Source organism: Phalacrocorax aristotelis, chromosome W (genome assembly GCF_949628215.1).
Source record: "Phalacrocorax aristotelis chromosome W, bGulAri2.1, whole genome shotgun sequence".
Classification (NCBI taxonomy): domain Eukaryota; kingdom Metazoa; phylum Chordata; class Aves; order Suliformes; family Phalacrocoracidae; genus Phalacrocorax; species Phalacrocorax aristotelis.
The window spans coordinates 29846316-29867055 of record NC_134310.1 but is presented as its reverse complement, the minus strand read 5'-3'; the positions used below and the strand labels follow the sequence as shown (position 1 = coordinate 29867055).

Below are 20740 nucleotides of genomic sequence, written 5' to 3'. Positions count from 1 at the left end.
TCCTCTTAACTCTTTCTGCAGGTACTTTTGTCAGCTTATAGATGGCTTAGAATACTTGCACAGCCAAGGGATTGTCCACAAGGATATAAAACCGGGGAACCTCCTGTTAACAACCAATGGGACACTAAAAATATCCGATCTGGGCGTAGCAGAGGTATGTGAGAATTGCGGCAAAGCCAGGAACATGGGAAGCCTGACATCCTAGAGTTAGGTCACCTTTGTGGTGCCGATTTATTGTGCAGTTGGGCTTTTCTGTTGAACTTGCAGAGTGTTCTAGAGCGACTCTGAATATTTATTGTAATTGGCAAAACGCTTTTGTTGATAACAGCACAAAACTTCCATCTGGGAAGCACGTAGAGGAAGACATCAGTCTTGGACAAACCCAAAAGTGTGCTGAAAGGGCAATCAGCTAATAACCATATCCTCCTTATTGTATGAAGACTGTCTTAGCTAGGTTGGAGTGGCGCAAGGATTGTCACTGATGGCTTGTAGTTGTTGTAGTGCCATGTGCTTATGATGTGTAAGTAGATTTTCAGTAGCAGAGTTTTCCCCTTTTTTCCCCAAGGTGAAACTCTTCCAACCATTACAGTTTGTCTACCTGGAAAGTTTGAAACTAACCGGTCTCTTCTGCTGCAGGCATTGCATCCGTTTGCAGAGGACGACACGTGCAGAACGAGCCAAGGGTCGCCAGCATTCCAGCCACCAGAGATTGCCAACGGCCTTGACACCTTTTCAGGCTTTAAAGTAGACATCTGGTCCGCAGGGGTCACGCTGTAAGTGCCCCTGCAACATCCAGGAATTGCAGTAAAAAATTACAAGCCCCCAAATAGCTCAGCCTCGTGCTATCTGCTGTCATCGCTGCTCTTCTGTATGTTGTTGCGGGGAGCAGGGAGGGCGTGCGTGTGTTGGTCCCTCCTTTGGATGGTGTATGTTCCCCCAAAGTGCTGGTAATTCTGAAGAAAGTAATCTCTGCTCTCAGTAACTCTGCCAGCCGTTTCTCAGCATCCGAGATGCACAGCTACTGTAATAATAGAAACCACAAATATCTCTAGTATTTATTTTTAAGTTTCTTCCATCCCAGCCTGTCGGGGAGGTGTCTTCATGGTTTTGACTCATGTGAATGAAGAGGCTGTGGTAAAGGAAGTCTAAGTTTAAAGAGGCATTCCAAATACTGTCAAATATTCATCTTTTAGTTTACTCTTGGCATCTTTTGGTTTATGTAGTCACATAAAACTGAACACCTGTTCTGTGTGCTGCTTCTCATACAGCTGCTTCTTCTGCCTTTACAGATACAACATTACAACGGGTCTATACCCCTTTGAAGGGGATAATATCTATAAATTATTTGAAAACATCGGGAAAGGTGACTACACGATTCCAGAGGATTGTGGTCCTCCACTCTCTGACTTGTTGAGAGGTGAGTCTCCCAGCTGCCTTAAAAAGATGGGTAAAATCTATAGGTACAATAAATGCTCAGCTTGCGTAGTGCCAGGGTGGAGCTGCATTCCAAGTGTCCTGAGAGGATGTAGGATCCTGTTAGAAAGGGAGGTTGTGCTTATGAACCTTCTAAGACTTTGAAAGATATTTGACACTGGCATTTTCCTGAGATATGCTAGACCCTGCATGCGTTGCAGTCACTATATAAAGGGTTGGTTCTTGCATTATGTTCCTTGTGCTCTGAGAAGCTCTTAAACCTGAAGACAAAGCCCACAAGAGGTTAAATTTGAAATGGCATCGTAGCACTGGTGCGGTTTTGCAAGTGGGAACACTGTTAAGTTCCTTGCCCAAGCTTTCTGCAATGTGACATACCGAGTACTCGGGTTCTGCTGTCCTTCCTCATCAGCCTCTGCTCTGAATTCATTCGCTTCAATCCCAGTTGTCTCCTCCTTCCCCCCCCCAAGTTTAGAGTTGCAGGGATACTGGAGCAAAGTGGCTGGTGCCCACTTTCACAACAGGGCTGTGGTAGAAACAGGAGTAGCGCTTCCTGGGTAGGAGGAGAGAGTTGTGGGGTTTGTTTGTTTTTGTTTTTGCTCCTTTCGCTTTATTGCACTAGTTTGAGGTTTAGTGTTGAACAGTCTGTACTTCTGAAAGCTGAGTAGACAGGGCAGCAGTTACGCTGCACGTAGCAGCCGGTTCGGTGGTGCCCGTTTGGCAGCGGGCAGGACGTGATCCCAGCACGTGGGAGATCCTGACCAGAGCTCCTGCCGCCTCGGTGGCAGCGCAGCAGCCAGCTGCGGTAGTGCTACCCAGCCCGCCCCCACACGCATGCTCGCTCTTCTTTGGCTTCAGCTGTTCGTGAAAGATCAGGCCTCAAATACGAAATGATGCTGCCTTGCTTCAAGTTTATTTTTCTGGTCTGCTCGCAACGCAGGTGTTAGCGCTAAAGCGGGGGGTTGTGCACTGTCCTCTGCGAGGCCGCGCCGCTGCTGCAGTTCGTGGCTAGCCAAAAGGTTAACGATTTCAAAGCGCCATACAGCTGTGCTTCATGCTACAGGCTGCGGCGGTTGTGCCTCCGCAGGAAAGGCTGCGCTGCCCGTGGGCTCCCAGCCCCTGCGCCGGTGCCTGCGAGGAGCCGCGGCTCCAGCCTGGACGCGCTTCCTCGCCCCGTAGGGTCGCCTCGGCCGCGGTGCTGGGGGACGGTGCTGGGGACGCGGGCACCCTCGCTCAGCGCCGGCTGCGTGCCGGGCGGCGGCGGCAGGTGGTGCTGTGTGTCCGAGCTCTGCCCGCCGCTGCCTCCAGCGGGGCTCCCCGCGGCCCCCCGCCGCCGAGGAGGTGGCAGACCCCCTCCGATCCCACACGCAGGAGGCTATTTGAGCATATCTGGCCCCATATGGATTACGAAATAAGTTATTTCCATGTGTTTCAAAAAGCATTAACTAGCTTTAACAGCTTTCAGAAAGCATTACGTAAGGCATTGCTTCAGACTGTGCTCGGCGCAGCTGGGGTCTGGGCTCTTCTGCTGAGACCGATGTGGCCACTGCTTACGGCCCAGCCCTTCTGACCGATGTGTTTCGCATCGTATCTGCGCGCCCCGGGAAACGATGTCCTAATCTACGTGTGGTGTTTGGTTTGTGAATGCTGACTCAAAACGCAGCTTGTTTTATCTGCTTGGGAATTGTCCAAATGGAGTAAATCCGGTGGCCCATCTAGGCTGGCAGCCGGTCTTCTAAAGCATCCAGCAGGAACCATTTGAGGTTTGTGATAAGCCTCTCCGCTGCACTTAGTGTTGTCCCCCAGGGAAAATGAGCGTGGCAGTTGTTTCCCTTTTTGTGTCCTGAGGATATTGATAACTTCAAATCTTATGCTTCATTAGCAGAATAACTCCCTTTTTAGTTCTCTTTCCATCCCACGTATGAGACCTGGAGTCAGAATCTCCTCCTTTTCTTTCTGCCTCGGTTTAAACCGAGGAGCTTTGCACCCGATGCCCTTCGTCCATCTCCTCCAGCCTGCCGGAGCTGCCTCCTCAGTCCTAGCCGCTGCCTGACCGCATCCCTTCCGTGTTTGGGCACCGCAGAGACGCAAGCCGAGTGGGTTTTGGTGGGCAGAGGAGCTTGCCCTCGGGGGGATGTCGGTGTCTGTCAGCTTGACCTTTTCTTCCAGGGTGGCAGCAAGTCCTAAGGATTCCTCTTACTGCCCTTCCTCCTCCCGACCTGAGAACGCTCTCCCACCCCTCATCGTGTCACGTTCACCGCTTACACAGTAAAAGCTGGCAAAAACGCCTGATGTTCTGGGTTTGGTTTGACACGCTTTCCTTTTCTGAGTGGTTAGAGTACCCGGTGGGCCTGCGGAGACTGTGTTATGGAGTGGGATTGCCCCGGCTCCCTCCGCGCTGTGGAGGCCCGAGCGTCTCCGCAGCCCAGCGGATAGCAAGGCATCTGCTGAGAACGAGGGCTGAGCCTTGCGGTGGTGATACTACGTAGCTATGGTGACAAAACCTGAATGCTTTATTTAGTTCATGCTTTTCCTCCAGAACATCTCCGTTTCCTGGTAGGTGCCTGCTACTTCTGCAGCAGGTTCAAACTGAATCAAAAGCCTGCAGATCAGATATTGTCAATGGCTGTCTGGTGCTTTTATATGAGCAGCAGAGACACCCACAGCTCAGCTCTATTTCACTAGAGACTTTGTTTCGCTTTTCCATTGCTTTTAAAAGACTCTCAAAGCGCTCTGCAGTGCTGCAAGCGTTTGTTCTGGTTTTATTGTAAGGAAGAATTCGGTATGCTGCAAAGTGCTTGTTTCCTCTCTGGCTATAAGTGCTGTTGGCCATAGTACTGGTCTGGCTGTGAAGCAAACACTAGAATACACTTTTTAAGGTTTTTACTGTTCTTCTGTTGAAGACTTTAAGTGGGTCTGTTTTTTTACTTCCCCCTACCTTAAGCTTGTTTTTACTTCTTTGTTCCTCTTTCCAGACAGAGCAGAATTTAGAGGACTTAAAGCTTCTGTGGTATTTGACTTGTAAAGAGACTTGCATGGCGGTGTATTTCAACAGATTAGTTGGGATGCTGCTCCTCTTTTTGTCTCCCTAATCAGGGATGAAGCTTTATTTATACTCTTCACTGATGGAGAAGAGAAGGGCTAGTACTGTTCTGGCTTCTGTGTGCACAGTCAGTAAAGATGTGTCAGAGTGGAAGCATTTATAAATAGCCTTAAGGTTCTTCTGTCACCATCTGCACATGACTTATCAACTTGTGTGCAGTTTGCTCCTGGACAAGAAAAATGCACAAGGTCAGCTTTTCCTCCTCCTTTTCTAATACACTTTTACTGGAAGAGAAAGCTCTGAGACTGCAGTCTCTGCATGAGGCATCTGGACTGATTTCCAGGCTCTGCTACAGCCTTTGTGGCCAGGGACAAGTTGGGTAGTTTCTCAGCATTTTGTTTTCTCACTTCTGTGTAACTGCCCTGACCTTTCACTACAGGGGAGGTGAGAGGATGTGCATTCTGACGCCAGTGGATGCTTTAATTCGGTAGAGGCAGGGAGTCCCCAGAGCCAGCGGTCAGGCGGGCTGGTGCCTCTAACCCATCCAGTGGCAGGTCTTCCGCATGTGTTTGATCAAAGACTCGAGGTTTGCCTGCAGAGGGAGTTTCTGGTCAGAACGCCTGGCTGTGCTCGTGGAGGATGAAGGAGACGGGAAAAGTCCTGTCTCATTTTACAAATTGGACTTACACTGCTTCATATTGGTTGTTTGAAATGTTGATCCGAGTTGGAGACTCTGAAGTGAGATCCAGGTTGAGGTCGGTAACTCTTGCTGTTGGATTTCTTCCGGCTTCTCAAACGACATACCAAAGATTGTGCTGTCTGCGAAAAACTAGATATTCTACCACATGATAGAATGCTACGCTTGTTCAGGATTATCGAAGCGTGTGGGCTGGAGCCTGTAAAGAGCTCAAGACAAGTTTGTGGTCTCCAGTTTCCTGATTGCCCCTTAACATAATTTGAAAGGGGTTTGGGACTGCCGGCTTCTGTGACGGGCACGATATCCCATGTATGGGCACAGCAAATCCCTCTGAAATACCAGGGGAGCAGAGGTTTGCGAGTTAGGCGTCCTGAAGAATCGCCCTGTTAGCGTGTCTCATCTCTACTCACAGATAAACTGCATGGAAATCTTTACCGTAAATGGTAGAGAATACGTGTGGTTACTGTGGGCAGACACTCTTAGATGACTTGGCTGGTGAATAGTACATGATGTTTTGTCTTGACGAAGTCTCTCTTCAGCGCAGGACTTCAGCCGCAGAGCTGCCATCAGTGAGTCAGAGCCGAACACATGAATGTACGTTTTCAGCGATTGGACTTCCCATTTTCTTTCAAACATTGCCCAAAATATGGTCCATTTTCATTAAAGTAAATATTCTTTTTGCTCAATTATATTCCTTATGCCTTTTTAATTGCTTGAGAACAATACAGCTCTCGGCACCGTAGCTCGCTGTAACTGGTGCTGTTGGGCCTCTCAATACTTCACCTTCGAACTTTATCCTCTGCTTGTACCGGTTTCATCTAGTAAATGCCTCACACTTCTTTGTTAGCCCTCTCGTTCCTTAATCAGTGTTTGAGCTGCTGCATGTTTATTTTTTTTTCCTTTGGTCACAGTGAGCTGCTTATGAGGCCGCTCCAACTCCTGTTCTGCAGCACCAAACTGACAGTGCAAGAGCCTTGAGACATTCCCACTGTACTTCAGATTTCTCCAAAGAGTTCCCAGCTGTATCTGCCTGGATGTGCAGAAGTTTATCCTGAACTTGATGAGAACAAGCTGGATTTCAAAAACACCTTGAAATGTGGCCTTTAAAGAAATAAATTGGGGGGAGGGTGGTGTCCTGACCCGCCTGTTTCTGATTACCTTAAGATAAGCTAGCCAGTACTTGCTTGCCTGTCCCCTAGACTTCATGTAAGATCTCTTTACAGTCCTATTTCTTTAAAAAAAAAAAAAAAAGCCAACACATTTGGGCAGCTCAGCTGTGAAGCTGCTGTCTAATAATCTTTATTAATAGATCATTTAATTAGGTGGGGGATTTTTTCTCTGAACCACCTTCCCATTTTTGTTTTCCAATTATTACTTCTTTTCTCGTAAGGTGAGGAGAAATTATATCTGAACGTGAGAACTCCTTTACTGCAAGGGTGGCGGAGCGCTGGAACAGGTTGCCGTGGGGGGTTGTAGAGTTTCCGTCCTTAGGGACATTTGAAAGCCAACGGGACACAGTCCTGGGCAAGCTGACCCTGCTTTGAGCAAGGGGGTCGCACTAGATCATCTCCAGAGGTCCTTTCCAACCTCAGCTGTTCTGTGATTCCGCGGAGGCTGCAGGGACTGCACGTGCTGGAGCACAGAAGGAAGGAGGAATGCAGTGCAAGGACCCCTGGTGTAGAGAAAGCCCCTGATAAAGGCTGTGTTCAGTATGAAATTGATATTTTAATTGTAGGGGATTTTGTTTCATAATACCTACTGAAAAAAAGGAGGGCTTTCTCTAGCATAGTCTCATTAACTATGGCTAAGGTGAGGAAAGAACTTGGAATTAGCCCTGTGAAAGGACCTAAACGTTGCCTTGCAAGCGTTGCAGCACTTTTCAGGACAGCAAGATTCAGGATCAAATCCCTTCTCTGCTGAAGATGGTTCAGCCACATCTTCCCTTCTCTTACCCTTACTGTGAGACCATCTCAAAATACACGTTCAGTGGTGTTCCTCAGTAGCAGACCTAGCAGCCGAGCTGTTCAGCTCCTGGCACTGTCGCTGGCATTAATCACCTCCTGCCACATAGTTTTCATCTGCAGCTGCAGCCTGGACTGCTGGTTGCGTGTTTATAGGGCTCTAGCCTGTTCAGGGGAGAAGATACCCAAGATAAGGAGCTACTCAAGGTTTAGTGCTCTTGAGCAGGGAGCTATTGCGTTAGCGCCAGTTGAGCTCAGCCGTGTAACCCTAGTATAGCCATATGGTGGGTTTTATGGTCTCGGCGAGGCAAGTATAAATTTCCAGTGTGCCCTGTCTAAAAACCGCTGAGGGGTTGGGCCCTGAAGACTCTAGTGCCTTGAGTTCACGAGGCCAGATGCTTGTGTTGCACTTGACCTTCTCTAGCCGGGAGAGGTCTTCCTGGTTGTTTTTTTTTTTAATTTTTTTTTTTTTAAGCTACTTCATAGTGATGCGATGTGACCCCATCTGCCTTAAAACTATTAGTGTTGTCATCAACACTGATAAACCATTACAAATTGCCACGGCAAACTGTATTCTGGTTTCTGGGGGGAAAGCGACTGCAGCCCTTCTGCGCTATAACTCTTCTTTCCCCATATTCGTTACTGTTAGTGATGTGATACAAACTGAACTGACGAGGAAGATGTTCTGGAACAGCTTTTGTTATCACATGTGCTGGTGGGGATTTATCTCTTCCTTTACCTCTGTTCAACAGTATCGCAGAAATTAATCTGCAAAGCCCTTGCAACTTCTTCCTTGAACTACGACGTCTCTTTCCAGCCCTCCCTTCCTAAGAGTCCCTCCAAATGTATCTCCTGTCCCTGTTTTCACTGTGGCCTTGTACTGGCTCTCCCCAGTGCTCTGCACTGGTTGCCTCTTGCCCTGGCTTTCTTAACCCCTGTTTGACAGTGTTGTGCTTCCTAGCCTTTCTTTTCTTCTGGTTGCTGGAGACAGGGTGGTCCTCTTTCCAAAACCTTACTCCTCATGCTGCCTGTGCAAGACTCCACAGTGCTTCAGGAGCAACATGGGGGAATCATCCAGTAAAAGCAAAAATCCCTGTAATGTACAGCAGTGAGGCTTTGTTAACAGTTATTAGATTAATGTATTCTTGGAACCTTTGTTGGAGAATATCTTGGATGCTGCTGGATGAGACTTGTTAGGCCCCATTGGCTAGTTTCTGAAGAACACAGCAAAATTCCCTTCTTCCCTTCTGTTGAGTGGTGAAGCTTTTTAAAGACAGTGAGCAGCAGAGTGGGCATCTCGTGGGTCTGTTTAAGGAATCCACCTCGCGCTCTCATAGAGGGAATACAGAGAAGCTACTTTTCCTCTCCCTGCTCTTCTCACCCCCAGCCCAGTCACCAGCAGACGATGCCAGACGTCAGACTCCTGGCTAGGGCAAAAGCATGGACAGTAGGGTGTTTTTTTTTTTTGTGAGTTCTCCTCAGCTGTAGTTCCAGAATAGAATTTCACTAGACTAGAGCTCTGGGATGCTGAGCAACTGGATATATGCTATGCCTAAGGCTTTGGCTCTTCCATGGAGAAAGTTCAAGAGCATTATCTGTGAAATGCAAAGTCTTGACGTTCTTTGCCCGGAGACATGCTCGGACATATGATCCAGGGCTGTGCAAGCCTCTGTCCCTGCGGAGTGAAGGAGGGAAGGGTTGTATCCACTTTGCAGGTGGGGAAACCGAGGAACAGGCTTGTTCAGGGAGTCAGCAATGAAGTTGGGATTTTGTGCTGAGCTTCCTCTGGCCGCTGCAGCAGGTTCTTCCTGGAGGTAAAGGCTCCCTAAGCTGCCAGGAGGCCTGGACACAGCAGTCGCTGCTGGGGGCGGGAGGTGGGAGGGAAGGGTAGAGCTTTATGCGTCCTGTCTTCAACTTGGCTGAGAGCATCTGTGATCACACCTGGATTTTTTTTTTTCCTTCTTTTCAGGGATGCTTGAATACGACCCAGCCAAGAGATTTTCAATACAGCAGATAAGGCAGCACAAGTGAGTGTTCAGCTTCTTCCTATTAGTCATTCTCTTTCTGCTTCTTATGCTAATGTACCTGTGCTATTGCTCTCAACTCATTTTTCCTTTTGACAGCAGACACATGGAAGTCACTAGATATCCTTCCTCCAGCTCTGCTGGAGCTCTGGCAACTTCTACTTGGCTTTTTTTCTCTCCTATTAGAGCATCCGGTTAAAGCATTTGAATTGCTAACCAGTAAATAATGAATATGTTGAAAATATGTTTCTAGCGTGACTAGTTCTTGATAATTAAGGGTTCTGGATAATTTTTTTTCAGAGGTCAGCTAGTACTAATAGAGCACAAGAATAGGGGTTCCTTAAAGCTGGGTTATTGAACTAGGACTGTCTAGTAATGTGTGTTAGTTCTGCTTTTCTGGACAGTCTGGTGGCAGAAATATCCCTTGATATTTGCTCCATATGGAATCAGTATGTGGAGAAGCATTCCAGGACAATAGGAAAATTTTTTTTCTTTCTCTTTAATGTCATATTCCTCCTTCCTCCATATCCTCCCCCTTTATCCTTGCCATTGTCTGAGGGGGGAGAGGCCCCGTTATCTCTGAGGGTTTTTTTTCTAAAGGATCTGTTTGAACATGCTGCCTCTGAGCAGAGATTTCCTGGGCGGATAAAAGTACAAGAACAAAAAGCATCATAAGGATGCTTCATCGCGGAGGCTGCATTAGCTTATCTCCTATTTGAATAGGAAGTGCTTCTGAGGACACGCAGAGCTGCCTGCTGGACCGCAGCTGCTCGGCAGAGGCCCTGCCTACAAGCTTGCCCAGAAAGCTTTTGGGAACCTTGTAAAAACAAGGCTCTGATCCTGGAAGGTGACGGGCCTCCTTTGTGCTGCCTGCAGGCAGGAAGAGCGCTATTTTCTTGCTGTGTCTCTGAAAAAACCCAGCAGCGGTAGCCGTGTGCTGTCAGATGATGATCCCTGGTAGATGTTATGGCATGGGAGGCATCTGGAGGAGCCACAGAACAAAACCTGACAGGCTTGAACTGCACTGGTGTTCTGCAGAGGAGCAACTGTGACCTACCCCTGATGAAGATCAAAGAGGCTGGGGAGGCAGGTCTTATGTAGCGGCCCGGTCAATTAATTAAGCAGTCAGGCTGACTCTGACATAGTAGCCAAGCACTGCACGTTGGCTGTTTCACTGAGTTTGGGAGATGATAGCAGCAAGCATTTGCTTTTCAGGATTGCCTTTCCCCATGCACATGCCTCCCCATAATAGTGGGCCATAAAAGGGACTGCTTGGGGCTGGCTTCTTAAATGCCACGTGGCCTTTAAAGCAGCATAGAGGGCTGGTCTTTGAAACAACAGCTCCTGCTGTTACTGACTGTCCTCCCATCTACTACTGAGGACTAGAGTGCTTCAAGCTAGACAGTGAAGCACTGTATGCTTCTGTACTTCGTAATGAAGTAGTTCTCCTGTTCATTAGAGTCGCTGGGCGGCGATCGGCTTGCCCACGCGGTGCAGCCGATGCTTTGTCAGTAAGCGCTGTAAAGAAGAATGGCAGGAAATAAGTCTATGGAGCACATTAGTAGGTGTTGAGAGAAGCACTGAATGCTTTCTTTCCTATGGATGCTATGGGTCCACAGGCTGCAGTGAACCACCCCTAGGCTCAGGGCAGCGTAGTTGGTTCTCATGTGTCACTATCTGCTAGGTATTTGAGCTAGTTATCCAACTCTATATACTTGGTTTTATACTTCTCCCATGTGACAGTGAGTTTTTGCGTCAGCTTTGCCCAGCTGGAAGCAAAGAGGTTTCTCTAGAGACCTTGCCTGTAGTTAGAAAGCCGGAGAAACTAGAGCATGCCTCTGGCATGGCGGGCAGTCGCAAATCTCCCATGCGCTATAGGCACAGCCTGCCCTCTAATTGGGCACAGCTGCTGGTGGTGAGGCTTTTCATCTCATAGCATGGAGAGGGGCTGAAGAAAGACTCTACCTGCAAACACAGGAGCGTTTCCAAGGCTTAGTCTCTTATTAGTTTTCTGTGAGCTTAGCCAGTGCTTCTTAACAGGCTTTTCTCCCCTATTAGTAATTGCCTCCTTCCTCCTGCTGTGGCATCCTAATAATTACATCAAGGACAGCAGAGCTCGCAGCCTTGGGCTTTGGATGCGTCTGTCCATCTCCTTTTTGTGGAGGAGCATTGTGCTAAAGAATCCAGTGTTTGGTTCTCTTGGCTTTTCTTTAAATAGAAGAGAAGCTTAGCCCTTATGCTTAACCTGACCCTGATTTTTTTTTTTTTTTTAATCGAACAAAGCAATTGGAAGGACAGCAGGTAGCCATTCAGGCGTTGTCAGAGGGTTTTTGGAAAGCATTTTAGTAAGAAAAGACTTGATTTCTAGAATCCTTAGATTTCTAGTGTGTGGGGGAGTAATAGTCATTAATGATTTTGGGTTTCTCTACACTCCTCCCACAAACGCATGTGCTCAGGCACAGGAACTAGACTACAGAAACATCAAGCGACTTACCCGGGCTGCCCTGCTGAGATGGATACTGGCTCAAACCAGAATTACCCAGTGCCTTGCCGTGCTGGTGGAAGCCTCCTTTTATGCCTTTGAGCTGATGTTTCTGGTGACTTGCTCATACAGACAGTCAAGATTATCAAAGCACACTGAAAATCAACAGGAACAGCCCCCCTGTCCTGGGCAGGGGTTTTGCCATTGGAGCCAAACACGGCTAGACCAGGCTGGTATTGGCACGGTGGGAAGGGGCTGTGTTCCCCTGTCCTGCAGGGAAGGGTGATCCCAAGGGACGCGTCATGGCTGTGGAGCTGGACGCTCAGGATCCGCCTGGAGCTGGATACGCAGCTCGTGCTTCACCTTCCATAAAGTGGTGTTTCTTGCTCTTGTAGTGGGATCAAAGGTAAAAGGCGTAAGCAGTGGGTCGGGGGAAACACTGAGGAAGTATTGAGTGTTGCTCCGGGAAGCAACAGAGCTGCAGGAGGCAGAGCAGGCAGCCAGGCACGTGTTCATTGCCCAGCAATGGTAACTCTGCCATTCCTCCCTTTATTCTTGTCAGCTACTCCAAATGCTTTCCCGCCCTGCAGCGGCGGCCCTGCCTGAAGAATGCTGTAGGAAGAGTCTGCTTAGTTTTATACCTGCCAGCTGCCTTCCTCCGCTCCTCGCTTCTGTAGCAAAACACTTGCATCAAACTCACCTTTCTGCACTTTGTTTGAATTCAGCAGGACGAAGCTGAATTCTTTGCTTTGCTTTCAGAGGCTTTTCAAACCCAGTCAATCTGTGCAGTGCAGACCCACGAGTTGTAAATTGAAATGAATTAAAACTCTCTCAGCCTGTCATCTGAGAGTTTATGAACTGCCAGAAGCTGACCCCTGAATAACAATGAAAGAGCCTCGAAACCTGCTCTTCCCAGAAGGATCTGGACAGGATGATGTCCAAGGGAAAACTGACACTTTTGGTTCACCTCTGTGAATATTTTTCACTCCTGGGGCAGGGGCACGGGGCAGTGAAGAAACGCTGCCAAGAGCCAGGGAGTCAGCAAGCTGCTCCCTGTAGATCATTCACCATCTCCTCTCTGCCCCGTGCTTTTGCTGAAGGGCTTAATGCTCGTATACTGCATTTTGTAACTAATTCACTGACCCTGCTGCAGCACTTAAAGTGATGAAGTGGATGCAGAATTCTACCTCTGTCCCTTGTTTCCAAGGCAACCATCTTGCCTTCCTTCTCCAGAAGTGTCACACTTAATTTGTTCAGTCATAGATACGATTGCAAGAGTTTATAGCGAGAAAGGGAAGGCACTTCCACCTTTTATTAGTGGAGGTGCAAATTAACCTGCTGGGCTGGTGTCTCCTCCTGGCCTCCTGGAGGCTGCCGTGCCACCTTCCCGAGTGCTTTTGCTCACCCGAGTCCTCCCTGAGAGCTTTGGAGCGTAGCTGTTGGATGCTCTGCCCTGGCGTTCAAACCCCGGGTACCAAACCCCTTGGAAATCGGTGTTTGTTGCCACTGAAGATGCCTTTGCAGGCGCCGAGCGTGCCCCTTGACTTCTGTGCCTGCATCTGAGGGAGTGAGGGGGGTTCCCCTTAACCCTTGCTGCAGCATGGGTACTCACGGGCTGTTCCCTTGCCATGTCCCTGGTGTCGTGCAGTAACCTCCCCTCGGTGGGACGCACACGAAAAAGCACTCCTCCTCGCCTTCCTTGCTGAGGCACTGGGTCTGCCTGCCTTCCCTGGGGCAGGCACAGGGAAGGAATCTTTGGGTCTTCTACCCACGCTCTGCAAAAATCAGTTTCATAACGCAACTGTGTCTGGCGTGTTAAAGGAATGTGAGTCTCCATCTGTGCGCAGAACACCTCTCCTCGTAGGAGTCTGAACTGTCACCTTTGGCCCCAGCATCAGCAAGGGGAAAACTGCTTCTTTCATACTCATTTCTACTTTTCTTCATGAACCTGACTTAAGAACTTGGACATCTCATGACATTACAGGATTTGGAGCAGTGATTGTAGGGACGCCGCTATATATTTGTCGCTAGCACGTGTCGCCTTTCCCCAGGGCATACTGTGGTGCGCCTTCCACGTTGGTCTGCGAGAGGACCGAATTAAACTGGAATGCTCTTACTTGCTTCTTGTGGTGGCGGTGACCTTCCAGTCAGCTTGAAGCCCTTACATGGTATCGTGGGAGGTGGAGAATCATTCATAACCGATCCTTCCTGGCAGGGTGGTGATCTGCAGCTTGGCATCTGGTTTCAGAGAAAATTGTCCGTATACAAAACAAGCAAACTGAAATATTTGTGACCTAGAATGGGGAGTAAATTAGCTGTAAGTATTTGGAAGCTGCAGCTGTGCTTACTGATTCTTATTTTAACCGTGCTTGTACCAGAACTTGAAAAGAGCAGAGTGGTGACTTCTGATGTAAAATTCAAGCTTGGAAGCTGCAAACCAGACAGGCTCATAAAGATCAGTCAACCCAGATTCCTCTTCATTCAGTCCTTGACCCTTGCAGTCTTAGCCCCCTGTAGGTGATAGCCACCCATCTGGACACGGCTGCTTAACGGGCAGGATCACAATTAATACTTGTGCTGCTGCTCTCTGTTGTTTCCCTGCTTTGCAAAGTAGTAAGAAATGATCTCTTACTACTGCTCCCTTCTCTCTGTGTTGAAGGGCTGGGAGTGGCTGTTTGAGAGACCAGAGAGGAGTCTGCCTTTTCCAGGGGGTGTTCTGGACAAGGGCCACTTCCAAGGTCTGCAAAAGCTTTTCTTTTCCCTTAGTGTTAAAGCAGCACCAGGTCAATGGCTGTGTTTGTGCCCGGGCAGTTTGCTCGGAAAACACCAGTGAAACTGAGAGTAAACGGTGAAATAGGGCACTCTGTCAGCAGTACTCTAATCCAGCCTGCGTTCTAGGGTCAGTGGTGCCAGCCACGGCGTGGAGGGACTTTATCTCATCCCCATCACTGACGATGGGAGAGTGGCAGAGTAGCTGTTTTCTGGCTTAGTCAGTGGCCAGTAGCTTCTTGAGCCAGATTAGGGCATTTGATGGAGCCAGTGGTCCTCAGCTGAAGAGCAAATCTTCCCTAATAACATTTAGCACCAGTGCAGAAAGCAGAGTCTCTGTCCCTGCTGGAAAATTGCTTGCCAGGAAATACTCTGCTACTCCATGCAGAATTGCTTGAGGCTCCTTCCAAGAGGTCTTTGATTTTCTTAGAACTTCAATGAATTTCTCTTCTCACTCTATATCCTCATTACCATATATGCATATGCAAGTATTTGAAATCACCTCCCAGAGGATGGAATCATTATGACTAGAGTACAGTGATTCAGGTTTCTGCTGTTAATAAAAACCTATTTTTACTCTCCTGGTAAGTAGGACAGAAGGAAAGAAAGAAGCAGAGCCGAAATACAGCAAAACAAAAACACAAGTTGCTATAGACTTCCAGGCTTTCTCCCTTTAAAATACCCTTTTTACAACAGCCATTCTAATCTCATTTGTCCTGCACGTTCCGTTCTCCTGGCATTTGGTTCGGGTCCCTCTAGCTCCAGTGCCCCTGGCAAAAATAGCTGCCTGTGTTGGGTCTCTGTTCCTGCGCTAAGTGATCCTGCCAGGCTGGATCAGCCTCGGCTGAATTTGCTATCTTGGCAGTGGCTTCCCTGATGAAAGCAGTCTCCCAAGGAAAGGAAATCAAATGATCAAATTAGGAGTGCTGTGCTCCATGCGCATCACCAAGGAAGCCCTCCGCAGGGTTTGCTGGAACCGTTGGCCAAAACCTAGTTACGCCGGACCCGCTCGCTCCCTCCTAGTCCAGTAGCTGGGGTGACACTTTGCTGAACGCCTGCAATGCCACAGCCTGCACCAGAGGTCACGCTCGACAAATCAGATATTTGTCGTGGGTAAAATATGCTGCTTTCAGCATGGCTTCCAGTATAGTTGTGGTACGGCCGAGGAAGAAACGCCAGTAGATCCACATCGGTGCGTAACTGGAACGTGCCGACCTCGTCGCCGATTGGGCTGGTGTCCAGCCGTTCAGACTGTAGGCGTGGAAGGACGGAGCATGACTCCCTGCTGGACGTTGACATGCATTTCCTTTTAAAACCTTAGGCTATAGGGACTACCTCGCTCTTTCTTACTGCAGATGGCAAGGTGCTGCCTTCCCCGGAGCAGTAGGCTGACTTTAAAACTCAGTCACTACAGAGAAAACTGTTTGAGGGTGCCAGTTGTGAGGCAGAGTTTCTGGATAAGGCTTCACTCCTCCTTTGAACCCTACCTGACTTGTCCCGGTAACTTCACGTTCATTTATCTCCTGACTGCTTTTGCTGCATAATTTGTTAGATTGCCGCTTTTTTTCAGGCCTACCGTCAAAGCAATGTAAGACTAGAATAAAATGACAATTACCATTCTTCTGTGCAGGAGGTGCATCCAGCCCTTGCTTCCTAAAATGAATTTGGAACTGGAGTGATAAAACCCAGATGGCTCAGGTTTCGAAGAGCTCTTTGGTGACTGGCTTTGGGCCTTCCTCAGTGGTTATTAGCCAGGAGTCACTGGATGCCTGTGCAAACTGGAGGGGGAAGCACTCATGTCGCATCAGGCTTGTCTAGGGCAGCAGTCATCAGGCAAAGACCGACTATCCTGTGAGGGGATAATTTTAGATCTTGCCCTGCTTTTGAGGTGTGTTTTCAGAGAGACCTTAAGTTGCTTCCTAAAGCAGCACCTTTTTGTGGCCTAAAGTAAACCCTGAGGGGAAAAAGGGTTAGACTTTCTTGGCTGCCTCCTGCTGTGAGTGACTCTGAATGTCCCTTTGTGCAGGTAAGTGGCATCTACATAACCTTTAGCGAGGGGAGCAGGAGCGCAGTTGGGCCAGCGAGGCTTTTCTTTCCTTTGCTCTGCGAAGACAGGGAAGAAAAGGTCCCAGTGGCGTAACTGATGTGCAGCCCACAGCGTAGAAATGAGGGGGTTGATATCAGTGCCAGTTCAAAAGTTGATCTGAAAAGCAGGCTGCAGTTCAGGAGACGGTCCTAAACGTGGGAGGTTTTGATGCTTTCTGACCCTTCCTTCGTGTAGAATGACCCTCCAGGGCAAGCACATAAATAACAGCCTGATGAAGTGCCTCTGTAGGACAGCCTCCCTGCTCGCGGGGGCAGCCAGCTGCTGGGCAAAGGCAGCAGAGCACCGCCACGTACTGGGGAGGGGGCGACTGGGCGGCCATCGCCTGACCTGTTGCTGGCCGTGGGCAGCTGATTCTCCCTGCTGCGGGACGTGTCGTGGGCTGGAAAGGCATGTTAGAAGTACCTAGGTCTGGAAGAACTGCTCGCTCCTGCATTGGAGAGAGGATTGGTAGCAGCGCGGAGGCTCCAGCAGTACTTCTGCGAAGCTTTCGGTGCCGCATGCAGCGCTGATGGGCATCCCCGAGACAGTCTGGAGTTGGAACCCTGCTTTGAAAGTACAATAACGTAAGAGGCCACCCATATGGCGCTTGAGATGCTGACGTGATGCAAGACTGTTGGATTCTCGATCTGATTAAGAACAGCTTTCAGAGCTGATACGCTTTACTGGGCAGATGGTAGCACTATGGCTACTGGTTTTAATGGTAGTAGAAGTTCTGTGAGACAGAGGTGGGGTGTAAGATAAACTATACACACTTTTGCTGTGGTCTTGTTGAAAACTGCCTTTTAAAGGAGCTTGTGGGTAAATACCACTCCCCTTAGACTGACATTCTGCAACCTTTATTTTGTCTTGTTGCGCTGGAGGAGCCTCAGCTTTAGAAGTTTCTCCCTTCTGCTTGCTTTGGCAATCCAGCTCAGGAGCTCTAGCAGCTCTAATAATGTGTTTTAACTTACAAGTAGGTAGTTTGGGCTTGAGTTGGTGATGGAGAGCCTGTCCTTGAGCTCTGTTTCCAGGCAGACCTGTTAGTACCTCCTTAGCTGACGAAGCACCCGGTGGATGGATGGAGCACCTCGTGGAGTGCCTCACGCAGCTGTTGGTGTCCCTGCAGCGTCGTCGGCAAGACAGACTTGGCTTTCGTGACACTCGCCTGTCTCGGTTATTAGACATCAAAAAACTTGCCCTGGCATAAAACTGGCTAGGAAGTTTTCCACAAACAAACTGCACATACATCTGAATATTGGGGTGGAATGGGACCCTCTCGTAGTGTCAAGGGTTTCTCCGTGCCTTCTGAAACGTGAAGCTGTACTGATGGAACTCTGCTCTTGGACTCTTTGCAGTTGGTTTCGTAAGAAACATGCTCAGGCAGAGGCTCTGGTACCCATACCTCCCAGCCCAGAAACAAAGGACAGGTGGAGAAGTATGACGGCGGTGCCTTATCTGGAAGATCTGCATGGCTACAATGAGGAAGAAGATGATGACTTGTATGACATTGAAGATGATATCATCTACACTCAGGACTTCACAGTACCAGGTAGGAGGGAATGATGCTGGGGTGGGTGGCGCAAAAGTGGCTTTTTTTTTTTTGTCTGTTTAAAGCTTTTTAGGAAAGGCGTTGAGGTCTGAATAAGCCTTTCGGCAGCGGAGGAGACTATTGATTATTAAGTGGTGTGAGTGACGCATAGTGAGTGAGCCGCGATGCTCCGGATGCCTTGGTCTTTTATTTGATCACCCAGGATGCCCCTTCCTGTGTGTTACCCATATGCCAATTTCCTTCCTCCATCCAGTAATAGCTTGCTCCTGCTGGACGCTGTTGTTTAGCGCATTTAATTCTTTTGGCTGGTTTTGCTAGGCTGAGTTATTTTGGAGCAGAGCCCTAGAATGACTCAGTGTTCGGAGTAGATGGCACATCTGGGGAAGAAGGGTGCTTGTAGCCTTCTTGAGGCCTTCGTTCTGCTCCGGTCTGGGTAACTATCTGGTTACAGAATTGCTTCTGTCTTTATTAGGGATTTCCTGTTGTTTTAAGGTAAGCCAACCAGTCAGTACAGGGGAGCGTGTGGTTTTAACCATGCAGTTCTTACAAAGTGGTGGTAATCAAGTAGCTTTCCTTCTTCGGCCTCTCTGTAGCTGTAAGCCACGTAGCTTGTGAGCAGAAGGCTGAAGGGCATGTCTGCGGTAAGAGTGCAGACAAGGACCGCTCGGCGTTGCAGTCATTGCAGCAGCGGTGCTGTACGATCGAGGCAGCAGGTTCTTTGTCTTGCTGCCCGTGTTCTCACTGCCTGCGTCAACAGGACACGAGTTTCTAGATTAATTGCTCCAGCCTAGTTTAATTGTTTTGGAGGGAAGGTTTCAAGTACTGTTTATGGGGATGCTGATTTACTTTACCACGGTGTTATCAGAGGTACCTGTGACTGACCTTTCCTTTGAATAAGGAAAGCCCTAGTTTCTCCAGTTCAAGACTAACCAAACTCCTTTAGTTTTTCCTTAACAGTGGCCCGGTGGCCTTTTGTGAACCTGAGTAAAAGGAAGGTCTGGTTTTACCAAATCTTTCACCTCAAGACCTTGTTTTTCTCTTGGTTTTGGGGTTAGGCAGAAATTGCTTTCTTTTTTGAAGTACTATCATGGAATAACAAAGGTGAATTGTAATAAGCCTCAAATCGTACCCGCTGCTCAAAATTTCTCTGGGCAACAACTTGAAACAAGATCGGCTTCCCAGGCAGCGCCTTCCAAGGGGGGAAGGGGAGCGGCTGCTTTGAGCCCAGCTCGCGAAGCCAGCGCTTCCCTCCGTGCTGTACGGCATCCTTGGGTAACCGTCCCCAACAGGGTGCCCGTTCAGATGTTCAGCCAAACGGATATGTAGGTGGGTCGGAGGTGGAGCCTGCCAAGATGAAGGGAGTCTCATCAAAGTGAAACAGATTTATTTCCAAGTGCTGATTCACTGGTGACAGTCGGGTAATTTATAACCTTTTCTAATAGAACTAATGTCCCAGTGCCAGCTGGGTGACCTGCAGAGCTCTGTCCTTTGCTCTCTACTTACATCCCGCAGACTTTTGTGCTAGAATCTGACCTGGGCCAGGCCTATCCTCGCAGTTAGTGGAGGCTTTTTGAAAGGAGGGATCCTCTTAAAAATGCGATAGACTCACTGAAGCACATACTTGATTGCTAGGGCCTTTCTAAGTACAGAAGCAGGAGAGAAGAGGACTCGCCGGATGCTTTCCCCGTTGTCAGAGGTTAGCCATTTTCCTCTGCAAGGGCTCTCACCGGGAACAGCCCATGCGTAAATGCCCGAGATGTAACTGCAGAAACGCTGGGGCTGGAAGCCCCGTCACAGGCTGTGGGGCCTGAGCACGACGACGAGGCTGCCAGGCGTGAAAATCCATAACCAGTGTCACGTTCGTCCCTTTCTAGTTTTACATTTTCCTTTCCAAACTGGCTTCAAGAGGCAGAAGGAAGGTGTGGTTGGTCTGTGTGTGCCCGTAACCTCCCTCGGAGGCCCAGCCTTCTGAGATAACCTCTGTCAGAGTAGATCTGTTGCTCCTGGTACTCAACTATCTCACAGCCTACCCGAGAGCCCACAGGACAGTCCGTTACTGCGTTTTTGGTGCCATTCTAGAGAATAAGCGTGTGCGTGTCTCTAACGGTGCTCTGTTGCTTCCCTGTGCGTTCCCAGCTGCAGAGGAGGAAGCTGAGGCAGGGCTTAGAGGGCAGAGCGGAGCCGTGAGCAGTCATGACGAGCCGTTTGGAGAGGCAGCCGCGCTCCCGTCAGCCACGGGCACAGAAGAGGAGCGTGAAGCTTAGCCTAGGCCCCCAGAGCCACTGCCCTCTGGGGCTTCCCGTGGCCTGAGCTAATGGCAGTGGCTGGAGAGTGCAGGACCCCACCTGTCTCCAGGACAGTAGTATTATTTCCAAAGCAGGTAACCTTGTTCTGCAAGGGAATCATTCCTCAGTTTTTGGCTTTGTATTTTTAAGCAAAGGGTAGCTCTAGGGGCTCAGCACGCTGCGGAGGAAGACGGTTTGTGACCCCTCTGAGTGGGTTTCTCGGCTTGTGAAATCCAGCCCGTTGCTGCAGACCTGCCCCACGAACGGTTTTGTACAGAAGATGCGCCCCTGTCTGTTCTCACTCTCGTTAAAATGCTTTGTTTCTTTTAAACTTTTCCGGTGGTGATTAGCCTGCGTTGCTGTCTGGTTTATGCGCTTCGGTGCGATTAAAATGTGGAAGCTTAGGCAGACTT

At 48.9% G+C, this 20740-nt stretch overlaps 1 protein-coding gene across 2 annotated transcripts in view; it reads left to right on the top strand.

Moving 5' to 3' along the window:
- STK11 (serine/threonine kinase 11) overlaps window positions 1-20740 on the top strand; it is a 165141-nt gene that overhangs the window by 16878 nt on the left and 127523 nt on the right. For both annotated transcript variants that reach the window (XM_075077334.1, XM_075077333.1), the window contains exons 4-8: window positions 22-154; window positions 637-773; window positions 1290-1417; window positions 9102-9159; window positions 17849-18042. In XM_075077334.1, the coding sequence (XP_074933435.1) occupies window positions 22-154; window positions 637-773; window positions 1290-1417; window positions 9102-9159; window positions 17849-18042 (650 nt within the window). The remainder of the gene's footprint in view (window positions 1-21; window positions 155-636; window positions 774-1289; window positions 1418-9101; window positions 9160-17848; window positions 18043-20740) is intronic.